Source organism: Mobula birostris, chromosome 7 (genome assembly GCF_030028105.1).
Source record: "Mobula birostris isolate sMobBir1 chromosome 7, sMobBir1.hap1, whole genome shotgun sequence".
NCBI lineage: Eukaryota > Metazoa > Chordata > Chondrichthyes > Myliobatiformes > Myliobatidae > Mobula > Mobula birostris.
In genome coordinates, this window is record NC_092376.1 from 55,269,677 (window position 1) to 55,283,145 (window position 13,469).

General features: G+C 39.4%; 1 protein-coding gene across 1 annotated transcript in view; it reads left to right on the forward strand.

Moving 5' to 3' along the window:
• st6gal2a (ST6 beta-galactosamide alpha-2,6-sialyltranferase 2a) overlaps window positions 1–8,859 on the forward strand; it is a 61,695-nt gene extending 52,836 nt beyond the window's left edge. The window contains exon 6 of the mRNA XM_072263198.1: window positions 8,606–8,859. Within this exon, the coding sequence (XP_072119299.1) occupies window positions 8,606–8,859 (254 nt within the window). The remainder of the gene's footprint in view (window positions 1–8,605) is intronic.
• Window positions 8,860–13,469: the final 4,610 nt, after the last annotated feature.

Genomic DNA, 13,469 nt, shown 5'->3' on the forward strand with positions numbered 1-13,469 from the left:
GGCTAGAGAATGGGGATTCTGATGGGGGAAGTCAGAAGGCCATGGAAGAAAGGGGAGGAACACCAGAGGGAGATGATGGGCAGATAAGGAGATGAGGCGAGAGTGGGGAATGGGGAATGGTGAAATGTTGGTGGTGGGGGAAGCATTACCAGAAGTTCAAGAAATCTATATTCATGCCATCAGGTTGGAAGCTACCCTGACTCAGAACATCATATGAAAATCCACCTTGATACATTTAATTGGAATGCTTTTATTTTAGTATTTGTTGTAAAAGATCAGTGATCACATATTCATCTTCAGAAAGCAGACAATAGAATGGTAAAGAGGAGCAAATAACCTAATGAAAGCACAAGACTCCCCTTCTTTATAAACACTATTCCAAGTATTATACAAATGTTTCATCCCAAAATAAAAGCAGAGCTCGCTCTTTGTAGAATTATTAACAATTGAGTAATTAAGTGATATAGGTTTACAGAAATAAATACTGCACCAAGTACAAATCACATATTTTAGCAAAAAACATTTAAAACTTACTACTATTACTGAACGTCTTATGAAAAGCCTTTCTGGCATTTACAGCAACTAGCCTTACAGAAAGATTCTTAGTAACAGAAGAACTAACATAGATTACTAATGGATTGGTAATGACATCACACTGAAGCTGTCTCAGATCAATAACGAAGATTAGCAAGCATTATAATAGATTAACAACCTCTTGTACAGTTACAGCCAGGTTTTGTAATGGGATTCATTGGTACTGTTATTTGCAGAGCCATAATAACAAATACTAAGAGCTTTTTAAATCCATAATCAATTCCCTTCATCTCAGAGGACTGACAGTCACGAATTTAAATGACTAATTAAAATCCCAATTCAAAAATTTCTTTAAAACCATTAAAATGAGCTAAAATATACGGCCAAAGGATGGGAATAAAACAAAATACACCAAGGAATATTTTAAACCCTTGTAATAAATACCTTGCAATTATTTAAAATTACTATTTTAAATATTGTGGCAGTCCATTGTTGATGTTTATATTTCCAGTGATTAGAATAGTTTTTCTTTGAATAATTTGATCACATTTCTTCCCCATTCTGATGTTTGGTCTGAGTAACAATTGAACCTCTTGACCATGTCTGCATGCTTTTTTGCATTGAGTTGCTGCCATATGATTGGCTAATTAGTTTTTACATTGATGTACAGGTGTACCTAATAAAGTGACCACTGAGTGTATGTTATGTTAAATTTCAGATAGTTACTTTGGAACTAGAGATTTGAAATATAATCAAAACTAATTAAGGAGGCATGAGGGATGGGTAGGTTGGAGATTGGGTACTAGCTTTAGTCATAGATGAGCAAGAAGCATTGCCATTCCTACCTAATTTATATTTTCTTGAGCATTAAATATTTCAATGACATGATGGTACAATTGTGGCTAACTGGAGAGGTTTAGGTCAGTGCCTTGGATCACTGAGTATATGCCAGCTCTCAGGCACATTCCTCTCCATTTATATCCGGGTAACTTGCACTCTCATATGTGCCCATCAACTCCATTCTGATTCTAATCCGGAAGAAGATGGCACCAACAGACAATGTGACCAAGGGCAACATCTTCTAGATGATTCACAAAACTAGTTCTTTCACTTCTTTTATGTCTCCTTTTTCTTTCAATTGCTATTTGGCTACTGTTGGAGCCTGTGATCTACACTTTGGTGGTGTGTTTTTGGCCGATTGAGCAATCTGGTGCTTTGCTGTCTCCAAGAGGGTTCTGTGAGGCCTCAAGTGAAGTGCGTGGCTTTAAGGCCAAGAAGCCTGGAGACCGGGCTCGAGCGCATGACTGACTCCATTTCTCGCCAATTAAACTGCCAAGGAAGATTGAAACGATCGAGGAATGAGCGGAAGGCAAGCAGGTTTCAGCGCCATCTACCGGACTCTCTCTCACTACTACTGCCAGAAGAAAGTGTTTGCGTGTAACGTACTCTCTCTCCCTTGTGCTAGACCCTCCCGAAGGAAGGTCCCTGCATTGGAATGGTCTCTCTCACACACGTTGCTGTTGGAGGATGGTGCCAGAGTTCTGGTTCTGTGGTTTGTGGATCGGACCCTGTAGTTCAGGTTATGATGTGTTTCTGGTTGCTCCTTTTTTGTTGCTATTTTAGGCAATCTTTGAATCAGGTTGTCAAAAACAGAATCAGAATCAGGTTTATTATCACCGGCATGTGACGTGAAATTTGTTAACTGAGCAACAGAAGTTCAATGCAATACATAATCTAGCAGAGAGGAAAAAAATTAAAAAATAATAATAATAAACAAGTAAATCAATTATGTATATTGAATAGATTTTTAAAATGTGCAAAAACAGAAATACTGTATATTTAAAATAAAAAGTGCGGTAGTGTCCAAAGATTCAATGCCCATTTAGGAATTGGATGGCAGAGGGGAAGAAGCTGTTCCTGAATTGCTGAGTGTGTGCCTTCAGGCTTCTGTACCTCCTACCTGATGGTACAGTTGTTCTGCAGATAACAAGCACTGAGCCGATCCAATTATGCCTGGATTCTTTTGATTTTGTGTTTTAGTTTCTGTTTTTTGCTCTTTTTTTGTTGCGGTTTGTGCAATTTGTTTTTATTGCATGTGGGGTGGGAGGTGTGGAGTTTGATGGGGGTTGAGAGCCTGATTAATTAATACCCATGTCACATAAAGAATCAGGTTCCCAGGGTTGATCGAGAGACTAGGGCCCTGAAGTGAAAACCAAGAACATGGTGTTATTTTCAGGAGGTCCATAATTATCAATTACATTTGGTTTTTTTGTGTAGGATCACACAATGTACATAAAGGTGCTTTACAGGTAATAAAGATTTAACACATTACTATTTACTAGTGAAAGCTTCAGGGCACTGCAAGTTCAAATTTCTTAACATCTGACTATATATATATATATATATAAAAAACCAAAGAAAACAACGTTCATCCAGACCACACTGCACCCACAAAATATGTATGACACACAGCACAAAAAACATAATATTACTGCAAATAAGTTAATATCATTCAAAATGCAGGTGGGTGCACAGCACAGGTAGAAAGTATACAGCATGCTGTCCCAATGCCGAGACCTCGGTGGTGGCAGGGTATTCATTAGTCTCACAGCCGGAGGGAAGAAGCCGTGACCCAGCCTGGCAGTCCTAGTCCTGATGTTTCTGTACATCCTTCCTGACAGAAGTGGGTCAAAGGAATTGTGGGATGGGTGGTAGGGTTCCCCAACAACGCTTCAGGCCCTTCGTGTACAACACCCCCAGTAAATGTCACAGGGTGGGGGGAGAGCCCAGTGATCCTTTCAGCGGGTTTTACTATTCCCTGTAGGGTCTTAAGGATGCGTACCACACGATGATGCTATCAGACAGGACACTCTCGATGGTGCACCTGTATAAAGTTGTTAAAGTGGGTGCAAGCCTCCGTCTACTCAGAAAGTGGAAATGCTGCAGGGCCTTCTTGACGAATGAGGAGGGGTGTGGGTCCAGGTTAGATCATCCCTTATGTACACACCAAGGAACTTTGTGCTCTTCACTCTCTCCAGGGCAGAGTCATTGATGTGCAATGGAGAATGGTCGACCTGCCTCCTCTTGAAGTGCCTAATTGTCTCTTTTGTCTGGTCCGTGTCGAGACTCGGGCTGTTGTCCTTACACCATTTGACGAGTGTCTCTACCTTCTCTCTGTATGTCGACTCATCATTGCTGTTGATGAGGCCAATCATCAGCAAATCTGACTATGCAGCTTGAGCTGGATCTGGCAGTGTGAGTCAAAAGCGTGAACAGCAGCAGACTGAGCATACAGCTCTGGGGAGCAGCAATGCTCCGTGTGTTGGTGCTTTGGATGTCCAAGAACCAGTTACAGTGGGAGTCCTCATTACACAGAGTCCTCATGAGGACAGTTTACCCATCAGCCTCTGAGAGATGATTGTGTTAAATGCCGAGCTGAAATCGATGAGCAACATCCTGGTGTGTGAGGCTCTGTTTTGATAGGTGGGACAGAACAGAGTGGAGGGCTGAGGGAACGGCGTCACTAGTTGACCAGCTTGAGGGGTAGGCAGAGCAGAAAGAGTCCAAAGTAGCCGGAAGGTGGGATTTTATACAATGCATTTCCAGCCACTCAACACACGTCATTATCGTTGAGGTCCGTGCCACTGGGTGGTAGACATTTAGGCCAGTTACCATTGCTTTCTTGGCACCAGAACGTTGGTGGCTGCCTTGAAGCCTGTAGGAACAGTGGACTGTTGCAAGAAGATATTAAAGATGTCCATTGAGATCTCTGTTAGTTGGGTCGCTCAATCCCTCAGCACCTGACCAGATACAGAATGTTGTCCGGCCCAGCAGCTTTGTGTGGGTTTGCCCTGGCTTGGATACTCCTCACCTCTACTGCGGTCAGACAGGGTAACTGTTCCTCAGGGGGGAGAGTAGGCTTTCCTCAATATCATATTATTCACTGCATCAAGTTGTGCATAGAAGGCATTCAGCCTGTCAGGAAGGGAGGCGTCACTGCTGTTGACACACACAGAGACGACTTGTAATCTCTTATTGTTTGTATAGCTTGCCACATGTTCCACATGTCCCTGGTGCACAAAGGTGTCTGTGAATTTTCTGTGAGTATTCTCACTTTTCCTTCCTGATAGCATGAGAGAGTGCAACCCTTGTGGACCTTAGAATTGTATTATCCCCCAATCTCAAGGCAGCATCTCGATCCCTAAGCAGGGCATGAACATCTGCAGTCAGTCATGATTCCTGGTTTGCCCTGGTGGTGTAATGTTTAAGCGTGATAATGTCTTCAATGCATTTTCCATCGTAGCCAGTCACAGATCCCGCATATTCATCAGTGTTGACATCCTGTTGATGAGCCCCTCAGGGCTTCTAGATCCTTATTGTTAAGAGCAGCTTTGGTTGCTGTATATCTGAAGTAGAGTTTAATGAGTTGGTAAAACTAGAAGGCACAGCACAGATAATTGCAGCAGCCTGTCCAAGTGACATTATTAATATATACTTTCAATATTATATTTTTCCAAGTCTGAATCCTGATAGTTTAAAAAATATTTTTCAAGATTGCCATGAAGAATAGATCACAAAATGTGATCACAATACTTATAATTTTATATGCCTGAGTCATGTGCCATTTTAACCTTCTCTGCTCCCGGAAGAACACAACTAGCTTCTTCCATTTCTCCTTGTGACTGAACTGCCTCATCCCAGGTAATGTCCTGGTGAATCTGCCCTGCAGCCTCTCCAGCGTTATCACATCCACCCCATACTTTTGTGACCAGAAATGCACACAATACTCCATCATTCTGTCTGGAGAACTGTATTCAGTACTGCTTCTGTATTCAAATCACTAGCTAATGAAAGTCAGTGATCCATGCCTTCTAAACCATGATATTTATTTGTATTGTACCTTCAAGGATCTATAGACTTGTGCTCCAAGGTCCCTCTGTTCCTCAATACTCCAAGATTCTACCAATTGTGGTATGGATCCTAGCCTCATTAGTGCTTCCAAAATGTATCATCTTGTGGTTGTCCGGATTAAACCCTGTTTTTTTTTTCAACCTATTTGAGCAAAACATTGATTATCTCACTGTCTAAGACTACCTCCCACACTCTCAACATTTCTGCCAATCTTTGTGTCATCTGTGACCTTGCTGATATTGCCTCACACATCCACATCCATATCTGAGGTATTCATGTCCATCACAAACAACTAGGGTCCTAGCACCAATATTTGTGAGATAACATTAGTCACAGGTATCCAAATCTCAAAAACAACCATTACCATCGCCTTCTGCTGCTAAGCCAACTTGGGTCCAGTTTGCTAACTTAGCATGAGCTCTAACTTTTTGAACCGGTCTCCTACTGTATGAGGGACATTATCAAAGGCTTAACTGAAGTCCATGTTGATCACACTCTTATCAGTGCACTGTCACTTGTTCAAAAAATTGTCAAATTGGTCAGACAGAATCTGCCTTTGACTCTCTCTGGTTAGCTCCTGACTTTCCAAGTGATCATTAGCCCTCTCGCTCAGAATTTTCCCTTGCCCTTCATAAAAATTCCAGTTTCATTGCAACAGAGAAAGAAAAGAGAAGTGAGGAATAGATATTTTTAAAGAGTATATTAACTGCTAATCTTTAGATGGTGCAGAATGGACAAGATATTAAGTAGCCTGCCTGGTTTTCTTTCATTTTGCAATGCTTTCTTGGATTTTAATTTTTTCCAAAAGAAAGGCTAATAATTGCAGTGCTCATTTTTGAGAAAAAGTGTGATTACTAAAGTAGTTAATAGTTGTTTTTGCTGCCAGCAAGTGGTCGCTGTGCTTCACCAGCAACATCATAAACCAGAAGTGAATGGAAAGTAATGCAGGAATTTTTAAATTCACACTGTACAATGGTTCACATCACGTTTCTCTGCATTAAACATCATCTGCTATCCCTCAGCACATTCCACTACTCCATTTATGTAATGCTGCAATATATCATCATATGCTTTGCAGTTCACAATACTGTCAACTGCAAAGCAGGTAGTGATATATGGCAGCATTACTGTTGAGGGCATTTTTCACTTGTGTCACCATGTCTAGATCATTAATATAAATAAAGATAGTTAAACCTCAAACACTGATCCCTGGAAAACACCACTATTCACCTTTCCCCAGTCTGTGAAGTGAGCTTGCACCATGACACTACTGTCTAACTTCAAATATCCAACTATAAGAGTGTGTCACCTTCTCTGATTGTAGAATATATCACATGTCCTGTTGAAGTCAGGGTGGGGTGGAGGAATTGAGAAAAATGAGGGACTAAAATCTGAATCAGGTTTAATATAAAGCTTTAAGTTCCTCGGGGTCAATATCACAAATGACCTGACTTGGTCCAACCAAGCAGAGTCCACTGCCAAGAAGGCCCACCAGTGCCTTTACTTCCTGAGAAAGCTAAAGAAATTTGGCCTGTCCCCTAAAACCCTCACTAATTTTTATAGATGCACCATAGAAAGCATTCTTCTAGGGTGCATCACAACCTGGTATGGAAGTTGTCCTGTCCAAGACCGGGAAGACGCTGCAGAAGATCGTAAACACGGCGCAGCACATCGCACAAACCAATCTTCCATCCTTGGACTCACTTTACATTGCACACTGTCAGAGCAGTGCTGCCAGGATAATCAATGACATGACCCACCCAGCCAACACACTTTTCATCCCTCTTCCCTCGGAGAGAAGGCTCGGGAGCTTGAAGACTCGTACGGCCAGATTTGGGAAGAGCTTCTTTCCAACTGTGATAAGACTGCTGATCGAAAGAGGATTTTTGCTTTTACGAAAAAAGACGCCTGGTTTAAATTTGTTTACCCGAGAAACACCCATGAAGCCTTGCGCGGGCAGGTGTGTGTGCATGCATGTATGTGCCAATTTTTTTTTTTCTCCAAATCGGTTTTGGCTCAATCTTCCCGATTCTGATAAGTGAAACTACACTGTACATACATTATTTCTACTTTATATAGGCTGTGTATTTATCATATCATTCCTGCTTTTATTATATGTTAGTGTTATTTTAGGTTTTACGTGCTATTTGGTATGAATTGGTAGGTTATTTTTTGGGTCTGGGAATGCTCAAAAATTTTTCCCATATAAATTAATGGTAATTGCTTCTTCGCTTTACGCCATTTCGGTTTACAAATGGTTTCATAGGAACACTCTACCTTCGGATAGTGGGGGAAACCCGTATTACTATTGCCCAAGTGATCCAAGGCCGAATGGGGAGCCAGTGAGACTGAACCTGCTGTAGACCTGTTGTGACAATAGGCAAATCGCAGAGGGTCCAGGTCCTTGCTTAGGCAGGAGTTGATTTCTGGCCATGACTCAACCTCTCTCTCATCTGGAAGAGAAACATCCTGTAGTTTTCAACTGAATCATATAACATCCATTATAAGTGCTTTTTTGCAATAAGTTAACACCTGCCCGGAGGTGATTAATGGATTTTTCAACCATTATGAGGTAAAATATTAAGATGAAGCTCAGTCTTTTGAGATAAATTTTAGTTAAAACTCATAAGTTTCAAAACAAAATTCAGCAGATATCACAAATGACTTGTATGAAATACGTAAAATAAAAACAGGAGGAAACCATTTAGTCCCTTCAGCTTGTTCTACTATTCAGTAACAGTCATGGCTGGTAAATGATCTCAGTGCCACTTTCCTGTTTAATTTCCTCAATCAATCAGTTTATTGTATTCATTTACTTTTGTGAAACACTTGTTTTGGAACATTAACATTTTCCTCAATTGAAAAATACTTGCAAAATAAACAGATGAGGAATGATAGATATTTTCCATACCAATACCTGGTGATGAAAATATGGATTAGACAGTCACAGGTTATTCATTAATTTAAAATTTGTAAAAGTGGTACTGTACTCAGTTGACAACCTGTACATTTGGTAAATCAAAACTGTCATTGGTGCTGATCACAACTATCATCCCATTAAAAGTATTTTTAATTAAATGTAGACTGATTATATTAAAATGTTTTAAAAGGATTTCTTCTTGAAAAATGTGGTAATCATTTATTTTATTTCTTTCTCCAGGAATTCTCATTATGATGTCTTTGTGTGATAAAGTCAACATCTATGAATATATTCCTTCCATCAGACAGACTGATCTCTGTCACTACCATGAAAGATATTATGATGCAGCCTGTACCTTGGGTGCCTACCACCCATTACTGTATGAGAAACTTTTAGTGCAGCGAATGAACAAAGGGATGGAAGCAGACCTGTATACAAAAGGCAAGGTCATTCTGCCTGGTTTTAGTACTATGAAGTGCTCTAGTGAACAATGAATCTTGTGTTGCAGGAAAATTACTGATTCGTACATGATATATACACTGAAACTTAAATAAAATACTTGAACTGAGTAGTTAGGATTAACCTTTTGGGCAAAATCAAGGTAATGAGGTATGGAGACTGCAAACAATTTTGTTTGATTATAATGAAGCGTTTGTATTTTGTAAGAGAATAATGTGTTGCAACACATTCATAAAAGACTGTCTGAAATCAAGTCAAATTTCAAGTAGAGATTTTGTACCACCCTAATTTTGTTAAGAGCTTATTGTTTGAATGGGGCCTGTACAGCTTTTAGTAAAATTACATCGTTAATTTTACTTTCAATACATAGGCTTAGTGATGTTATAAACAGATGGAAGACTTAGAAGCATATTTGACTTTTACAATAATTACTTCCAGAAGTTTTCTATGACGAATTACATTGTAGCAAACTTAAATCATTTTTCAACTGTGCAGTATAACTTCCACTAAGACATGAAAAATGTGCAAATGGACCTATTTCTAGGCTCTAACAATTATTGGATGAAAATGACATCTTGTGGAACATCCTTATCACTGAATGGAAAGGAATAGCAGGCATGATGTAAATTGGAATGCTGATTTGCTATCAGCCTGACTTGTACTTTTTGTGAAACTTATTTTATCCTCTAAGAATTTGGTTTAAAATCAATCCCTACTCCAAACATTTAGGGTAGCCTTTCAATTGGAAGGAGAAATAGGTGGGATCTGGTTATTCAGCCTCTGCCCAATATTTCAATGTAATGACCAAAGAAATAAGATCCAAACATTAGATTGGTCCTTATGTGTGTCTAGGAATTTCACTTTATATATTGTATTACATTGTGCTGTATAATGTAACATATTAAATATGATTTATTTGACAATATTAGAGATCATGCCGCTAATAGTATTTACTGAAAGATCAGGGTTCCCACAGAATGTAAAATTCACAATGTAACTATGTAATAAAACAGTCACTATATCATGTTACTGAGAATAAGGTGCGACAATTCAAAATGCAATTTTCTTCCTCAATTAGAAATTTATTGGTTGTATTTAGACTAAGTTAGCTTTTATCATTGGAATTTAATAGCAAATGTGGAGAAATTGCAATTTAAACCATCAATGTCAGTATCTGGTACAGTAAATTCTAATATTACTGAATTCATTTACTGAGGACAGCTCTTGTGATACATCCTGGCATTGCCAAAAAACACAGCGCACAACAGGAGAGATTATTGTTGGTCTTTAACCAAGTGGAAGCATGTTATGGGAAAATAGTATTAGTTGGAGAAGAGCTTATCATTCAACTGACATGCTGAAAAAGTTTTTCCACAGTCTTGGATGGTGGAGGATCCAAATGGCAGCCTCACTAGCAAATGCAAGCAACAATGGGCCCTGCCCCTGGGCGTTATGGAGGTTCACTGGCAAACTGAAAGGGTATGCTTAGTCTTCTGAAGCTGAAAGTTAATTCCTGGGCTTCCATGTTTCTCAGTGCATTTGCTGGCTTACATTTGATCTATTGAATAGCAACTAGTTGCCTATTCAAAACATAGAAGGTCGTAGCTGGCCAAATGAAGGAGCAGAAGCTCAGGTGAATAGATTTTCCTAGTCATATTACAGGAAACCATATAAAATACCTATTATTTAATTACTGGCAATCCATTAAAATAATAATGTAATTTCAAAATTGCAATAAACTACCAACATTCTTTTTCTCTCAAGTTTGATAACAGCATAATTCCAAATGTCATGCTCACTTAAGTAAACACACAACACACCCCTGGTTTCCAAACCAGAAGTACTTCATTCCATAAATAGATTAATAATATAACATTAATGCAAAGTACATACAAACAGCTCCAAATTTTAGAAGAAGCCTTGGTGTTTTCTTAAAGTTGCATGCTAGTACTCAGATTCAGTCCTCAATGAAAAATGATTGATTTTCTTTGGAAATCTTGAACTGCTATAACCTTGAGCTGAGTCATTGTCAAAGATGCAAATTTTGAGAAGGTAGATGGGGAGCAGATATTTTCTCCCAATAACTTTTGCGAGAGATAGAAAGGAGTCTCAATAGAGGAAGGAGCTTGTATGGTTTTGAAGCCTGGAAAAAATGATTTTACTAGCTAATCCAACAAGTTTCGACTTCAATACAATGACCATTGGATAAGAAGCAAGACAATGCATTAGCTCATATTTATAGAAGGCATAAAATGAGGAGAGCGTGGAGTATCACAGGCCAATACGGTATTAGCTTTGAGTATTGTGGTAATTACCTCATTGCAGAATTTCCTCAGAAATTATCCAGTACATTCCAATGTTATCATGTGAATTCTCAAAAATGATATAATTATTGAAACTTTGTATAGTCCAATTATTAAATACTTATCTAGAATAGAAAATCAGAATTCTGTGTCTGTAGTTGTAAAATAATAGATTTTAAACAAACTTAAAAATTTCAGAACATTTTCAGATGTTGTGCTTGCAAACAAATAATGAAAAGTTGGTTCTTAATAATATATCAGATATTGCTAAACTATTAGAAATTTTATATTTTTACTTTTTAACCCATCTTTCTCTTTTGGACCACTGACCTGGACATTGAATGGGTTTTGGGGGACAGCAGTGGTTTGCTTGTTTGAAGGATGGACTTTTTCAGAATGCAATGTTTAAAATGCAATAGAGGACTTTTTGGATTTGACAGATTCCTTAAGTTCAAGTTGATTGTCATCTCACTGTAATATCTACAACCAAATGAAACAACGTTCCTCCGGACCACGGTGCACCCACACAACATAAATCACACACAGCACATAAACCAAATGATCATACTATAAATAAGTCGATAAAATATAATTCAAAATGCATGTAGTAAAGTGCAGCACAGGTAAACAGTAAACAGCTCACTGTCCTCGTGATGAGACCTCGGTAATGGCAGGGTATTCAGTAGTCTCATAGCCTGAGGGAAGAAGCTGTTACCATGTCTCACGGTCCTAGTCCTGATGCTACTGTACCTCCTTCCTGATAGTAGTGGGTCAAAGAGATTGTGAAATGGGTGCTAGGGATCCTCAACGATGCTTTGAGTCCTTCGTTGGTAACACTGCTGGTAAATGTCAAAAACTGGTGGGGAGGGAGCCCCGGGTGATCCTGTCAGCAGTTTGTACTGTCCTCTGTAGGGTCTTGCGGTCCGATGCCCTGCAGCGTCCTACCACACAATGACGCAGCCAGACAGGACACCCTCAATGCTGCTCCTGTAGAAAGTGCACCCTTCAATCTCCTCAGAAATTGTAGATGCTGCTATGCCGCCTTGACTAGCGAGGAGGTGTTGTGGGGCCAGGTTAAATCATTCGTTATGTGCACACAAGGAACTTTATGCTCGTCACTTTCTTCACAGCAGAGCCATTGATGTGCAATGGAGAGGGGTTGACCTGTGCCTTCATAAAGTCCACAATCATCTCTGTTGTGTTACCCATGTTGAGAGTCAAGTTGTTCTTGCACCATTTGACAAGCCTCTAGATGTCAGGCATGCTCAGTTCCTGTCAGATCGGGAGTGCACGAGAACTGGCTGCTTTGTGGTTAGTTCTGATCCTTGACTGTGATGTATGTTGAGATGGGCTGTAAGGGAACAGAGGTTGAACATAATCTTTGGGTGTTAGAAGGCATCTCGTTACCAAACCTGGGAGTGACTACAACACCCAGGAATGAGTCTGAATGGGTGAAAGACTGCTGGTGATATGGTGGTGTGCTTGGGAGGATGCAGAGGGCACACCTACTCCTTTTCCCTTACCAGGAGTTTAGTGAAGATAGTTGCCACCTTCTTGAAACTATCCTTCGCTTGCTGCAGCCGTTGAGTTTCTGGAGGCATGGGAAATTGGTGATCACTAGTGAGGTAGATGAAATCAGAGACTTCAAGCCTCTCTAACTTCCTTAATGTCTGTCCGTTGACAGTCTGAAGATGTTGGTGGCTTTCTGACCACCGTCGATCTACTTAAATTTAACCATGCGTCCAACCTTCTCCTTCCCCACCATATGCTCCCAAACTCTAAGGTTCCCAACAATATTTTTAAAAGGTCATGTGAGAATCATAGTTATTTCTTTATGTTCCGCTAGTACTCCTGGCAGATTTTCCACATTATTTTATACTCTCTTATTCTCTTGTTCCATAAAAATGACTTTGCCATATTAGTGTACCAAGTCTCAACATTCTCATAAAATCCTTCTGCTGTGTACTTTGTTTTTAATAGAGTAATTTTTCTTCTAAATGAGCCACTGAAGGTGAAGCATTTGATCACTAATAGTATCAATAGCAATAAATCCAGTGCAATTCCTAATGCACAGAATTTTCTCATCATGGTGCGCTACTTTTCTATATCTTCTATCTGTGCTGGTATTAGCTAGTGTTCCCACGTTTACCAGACACTCAAGGGTGAAGCCTTTGTGTGCAAATGCCTGTTGTCAGGGTTAAGATGAAGTTTTACAAGACTTTGATATCTAGATTACTCAACTGTTGAATATGTCCAAATTCCTGTAGACTCAGAATCAAGCCAACATTATTAAAACTAAACTAACTAAAAATTGTAAACATTTAAATGTTACAAAATTGAAA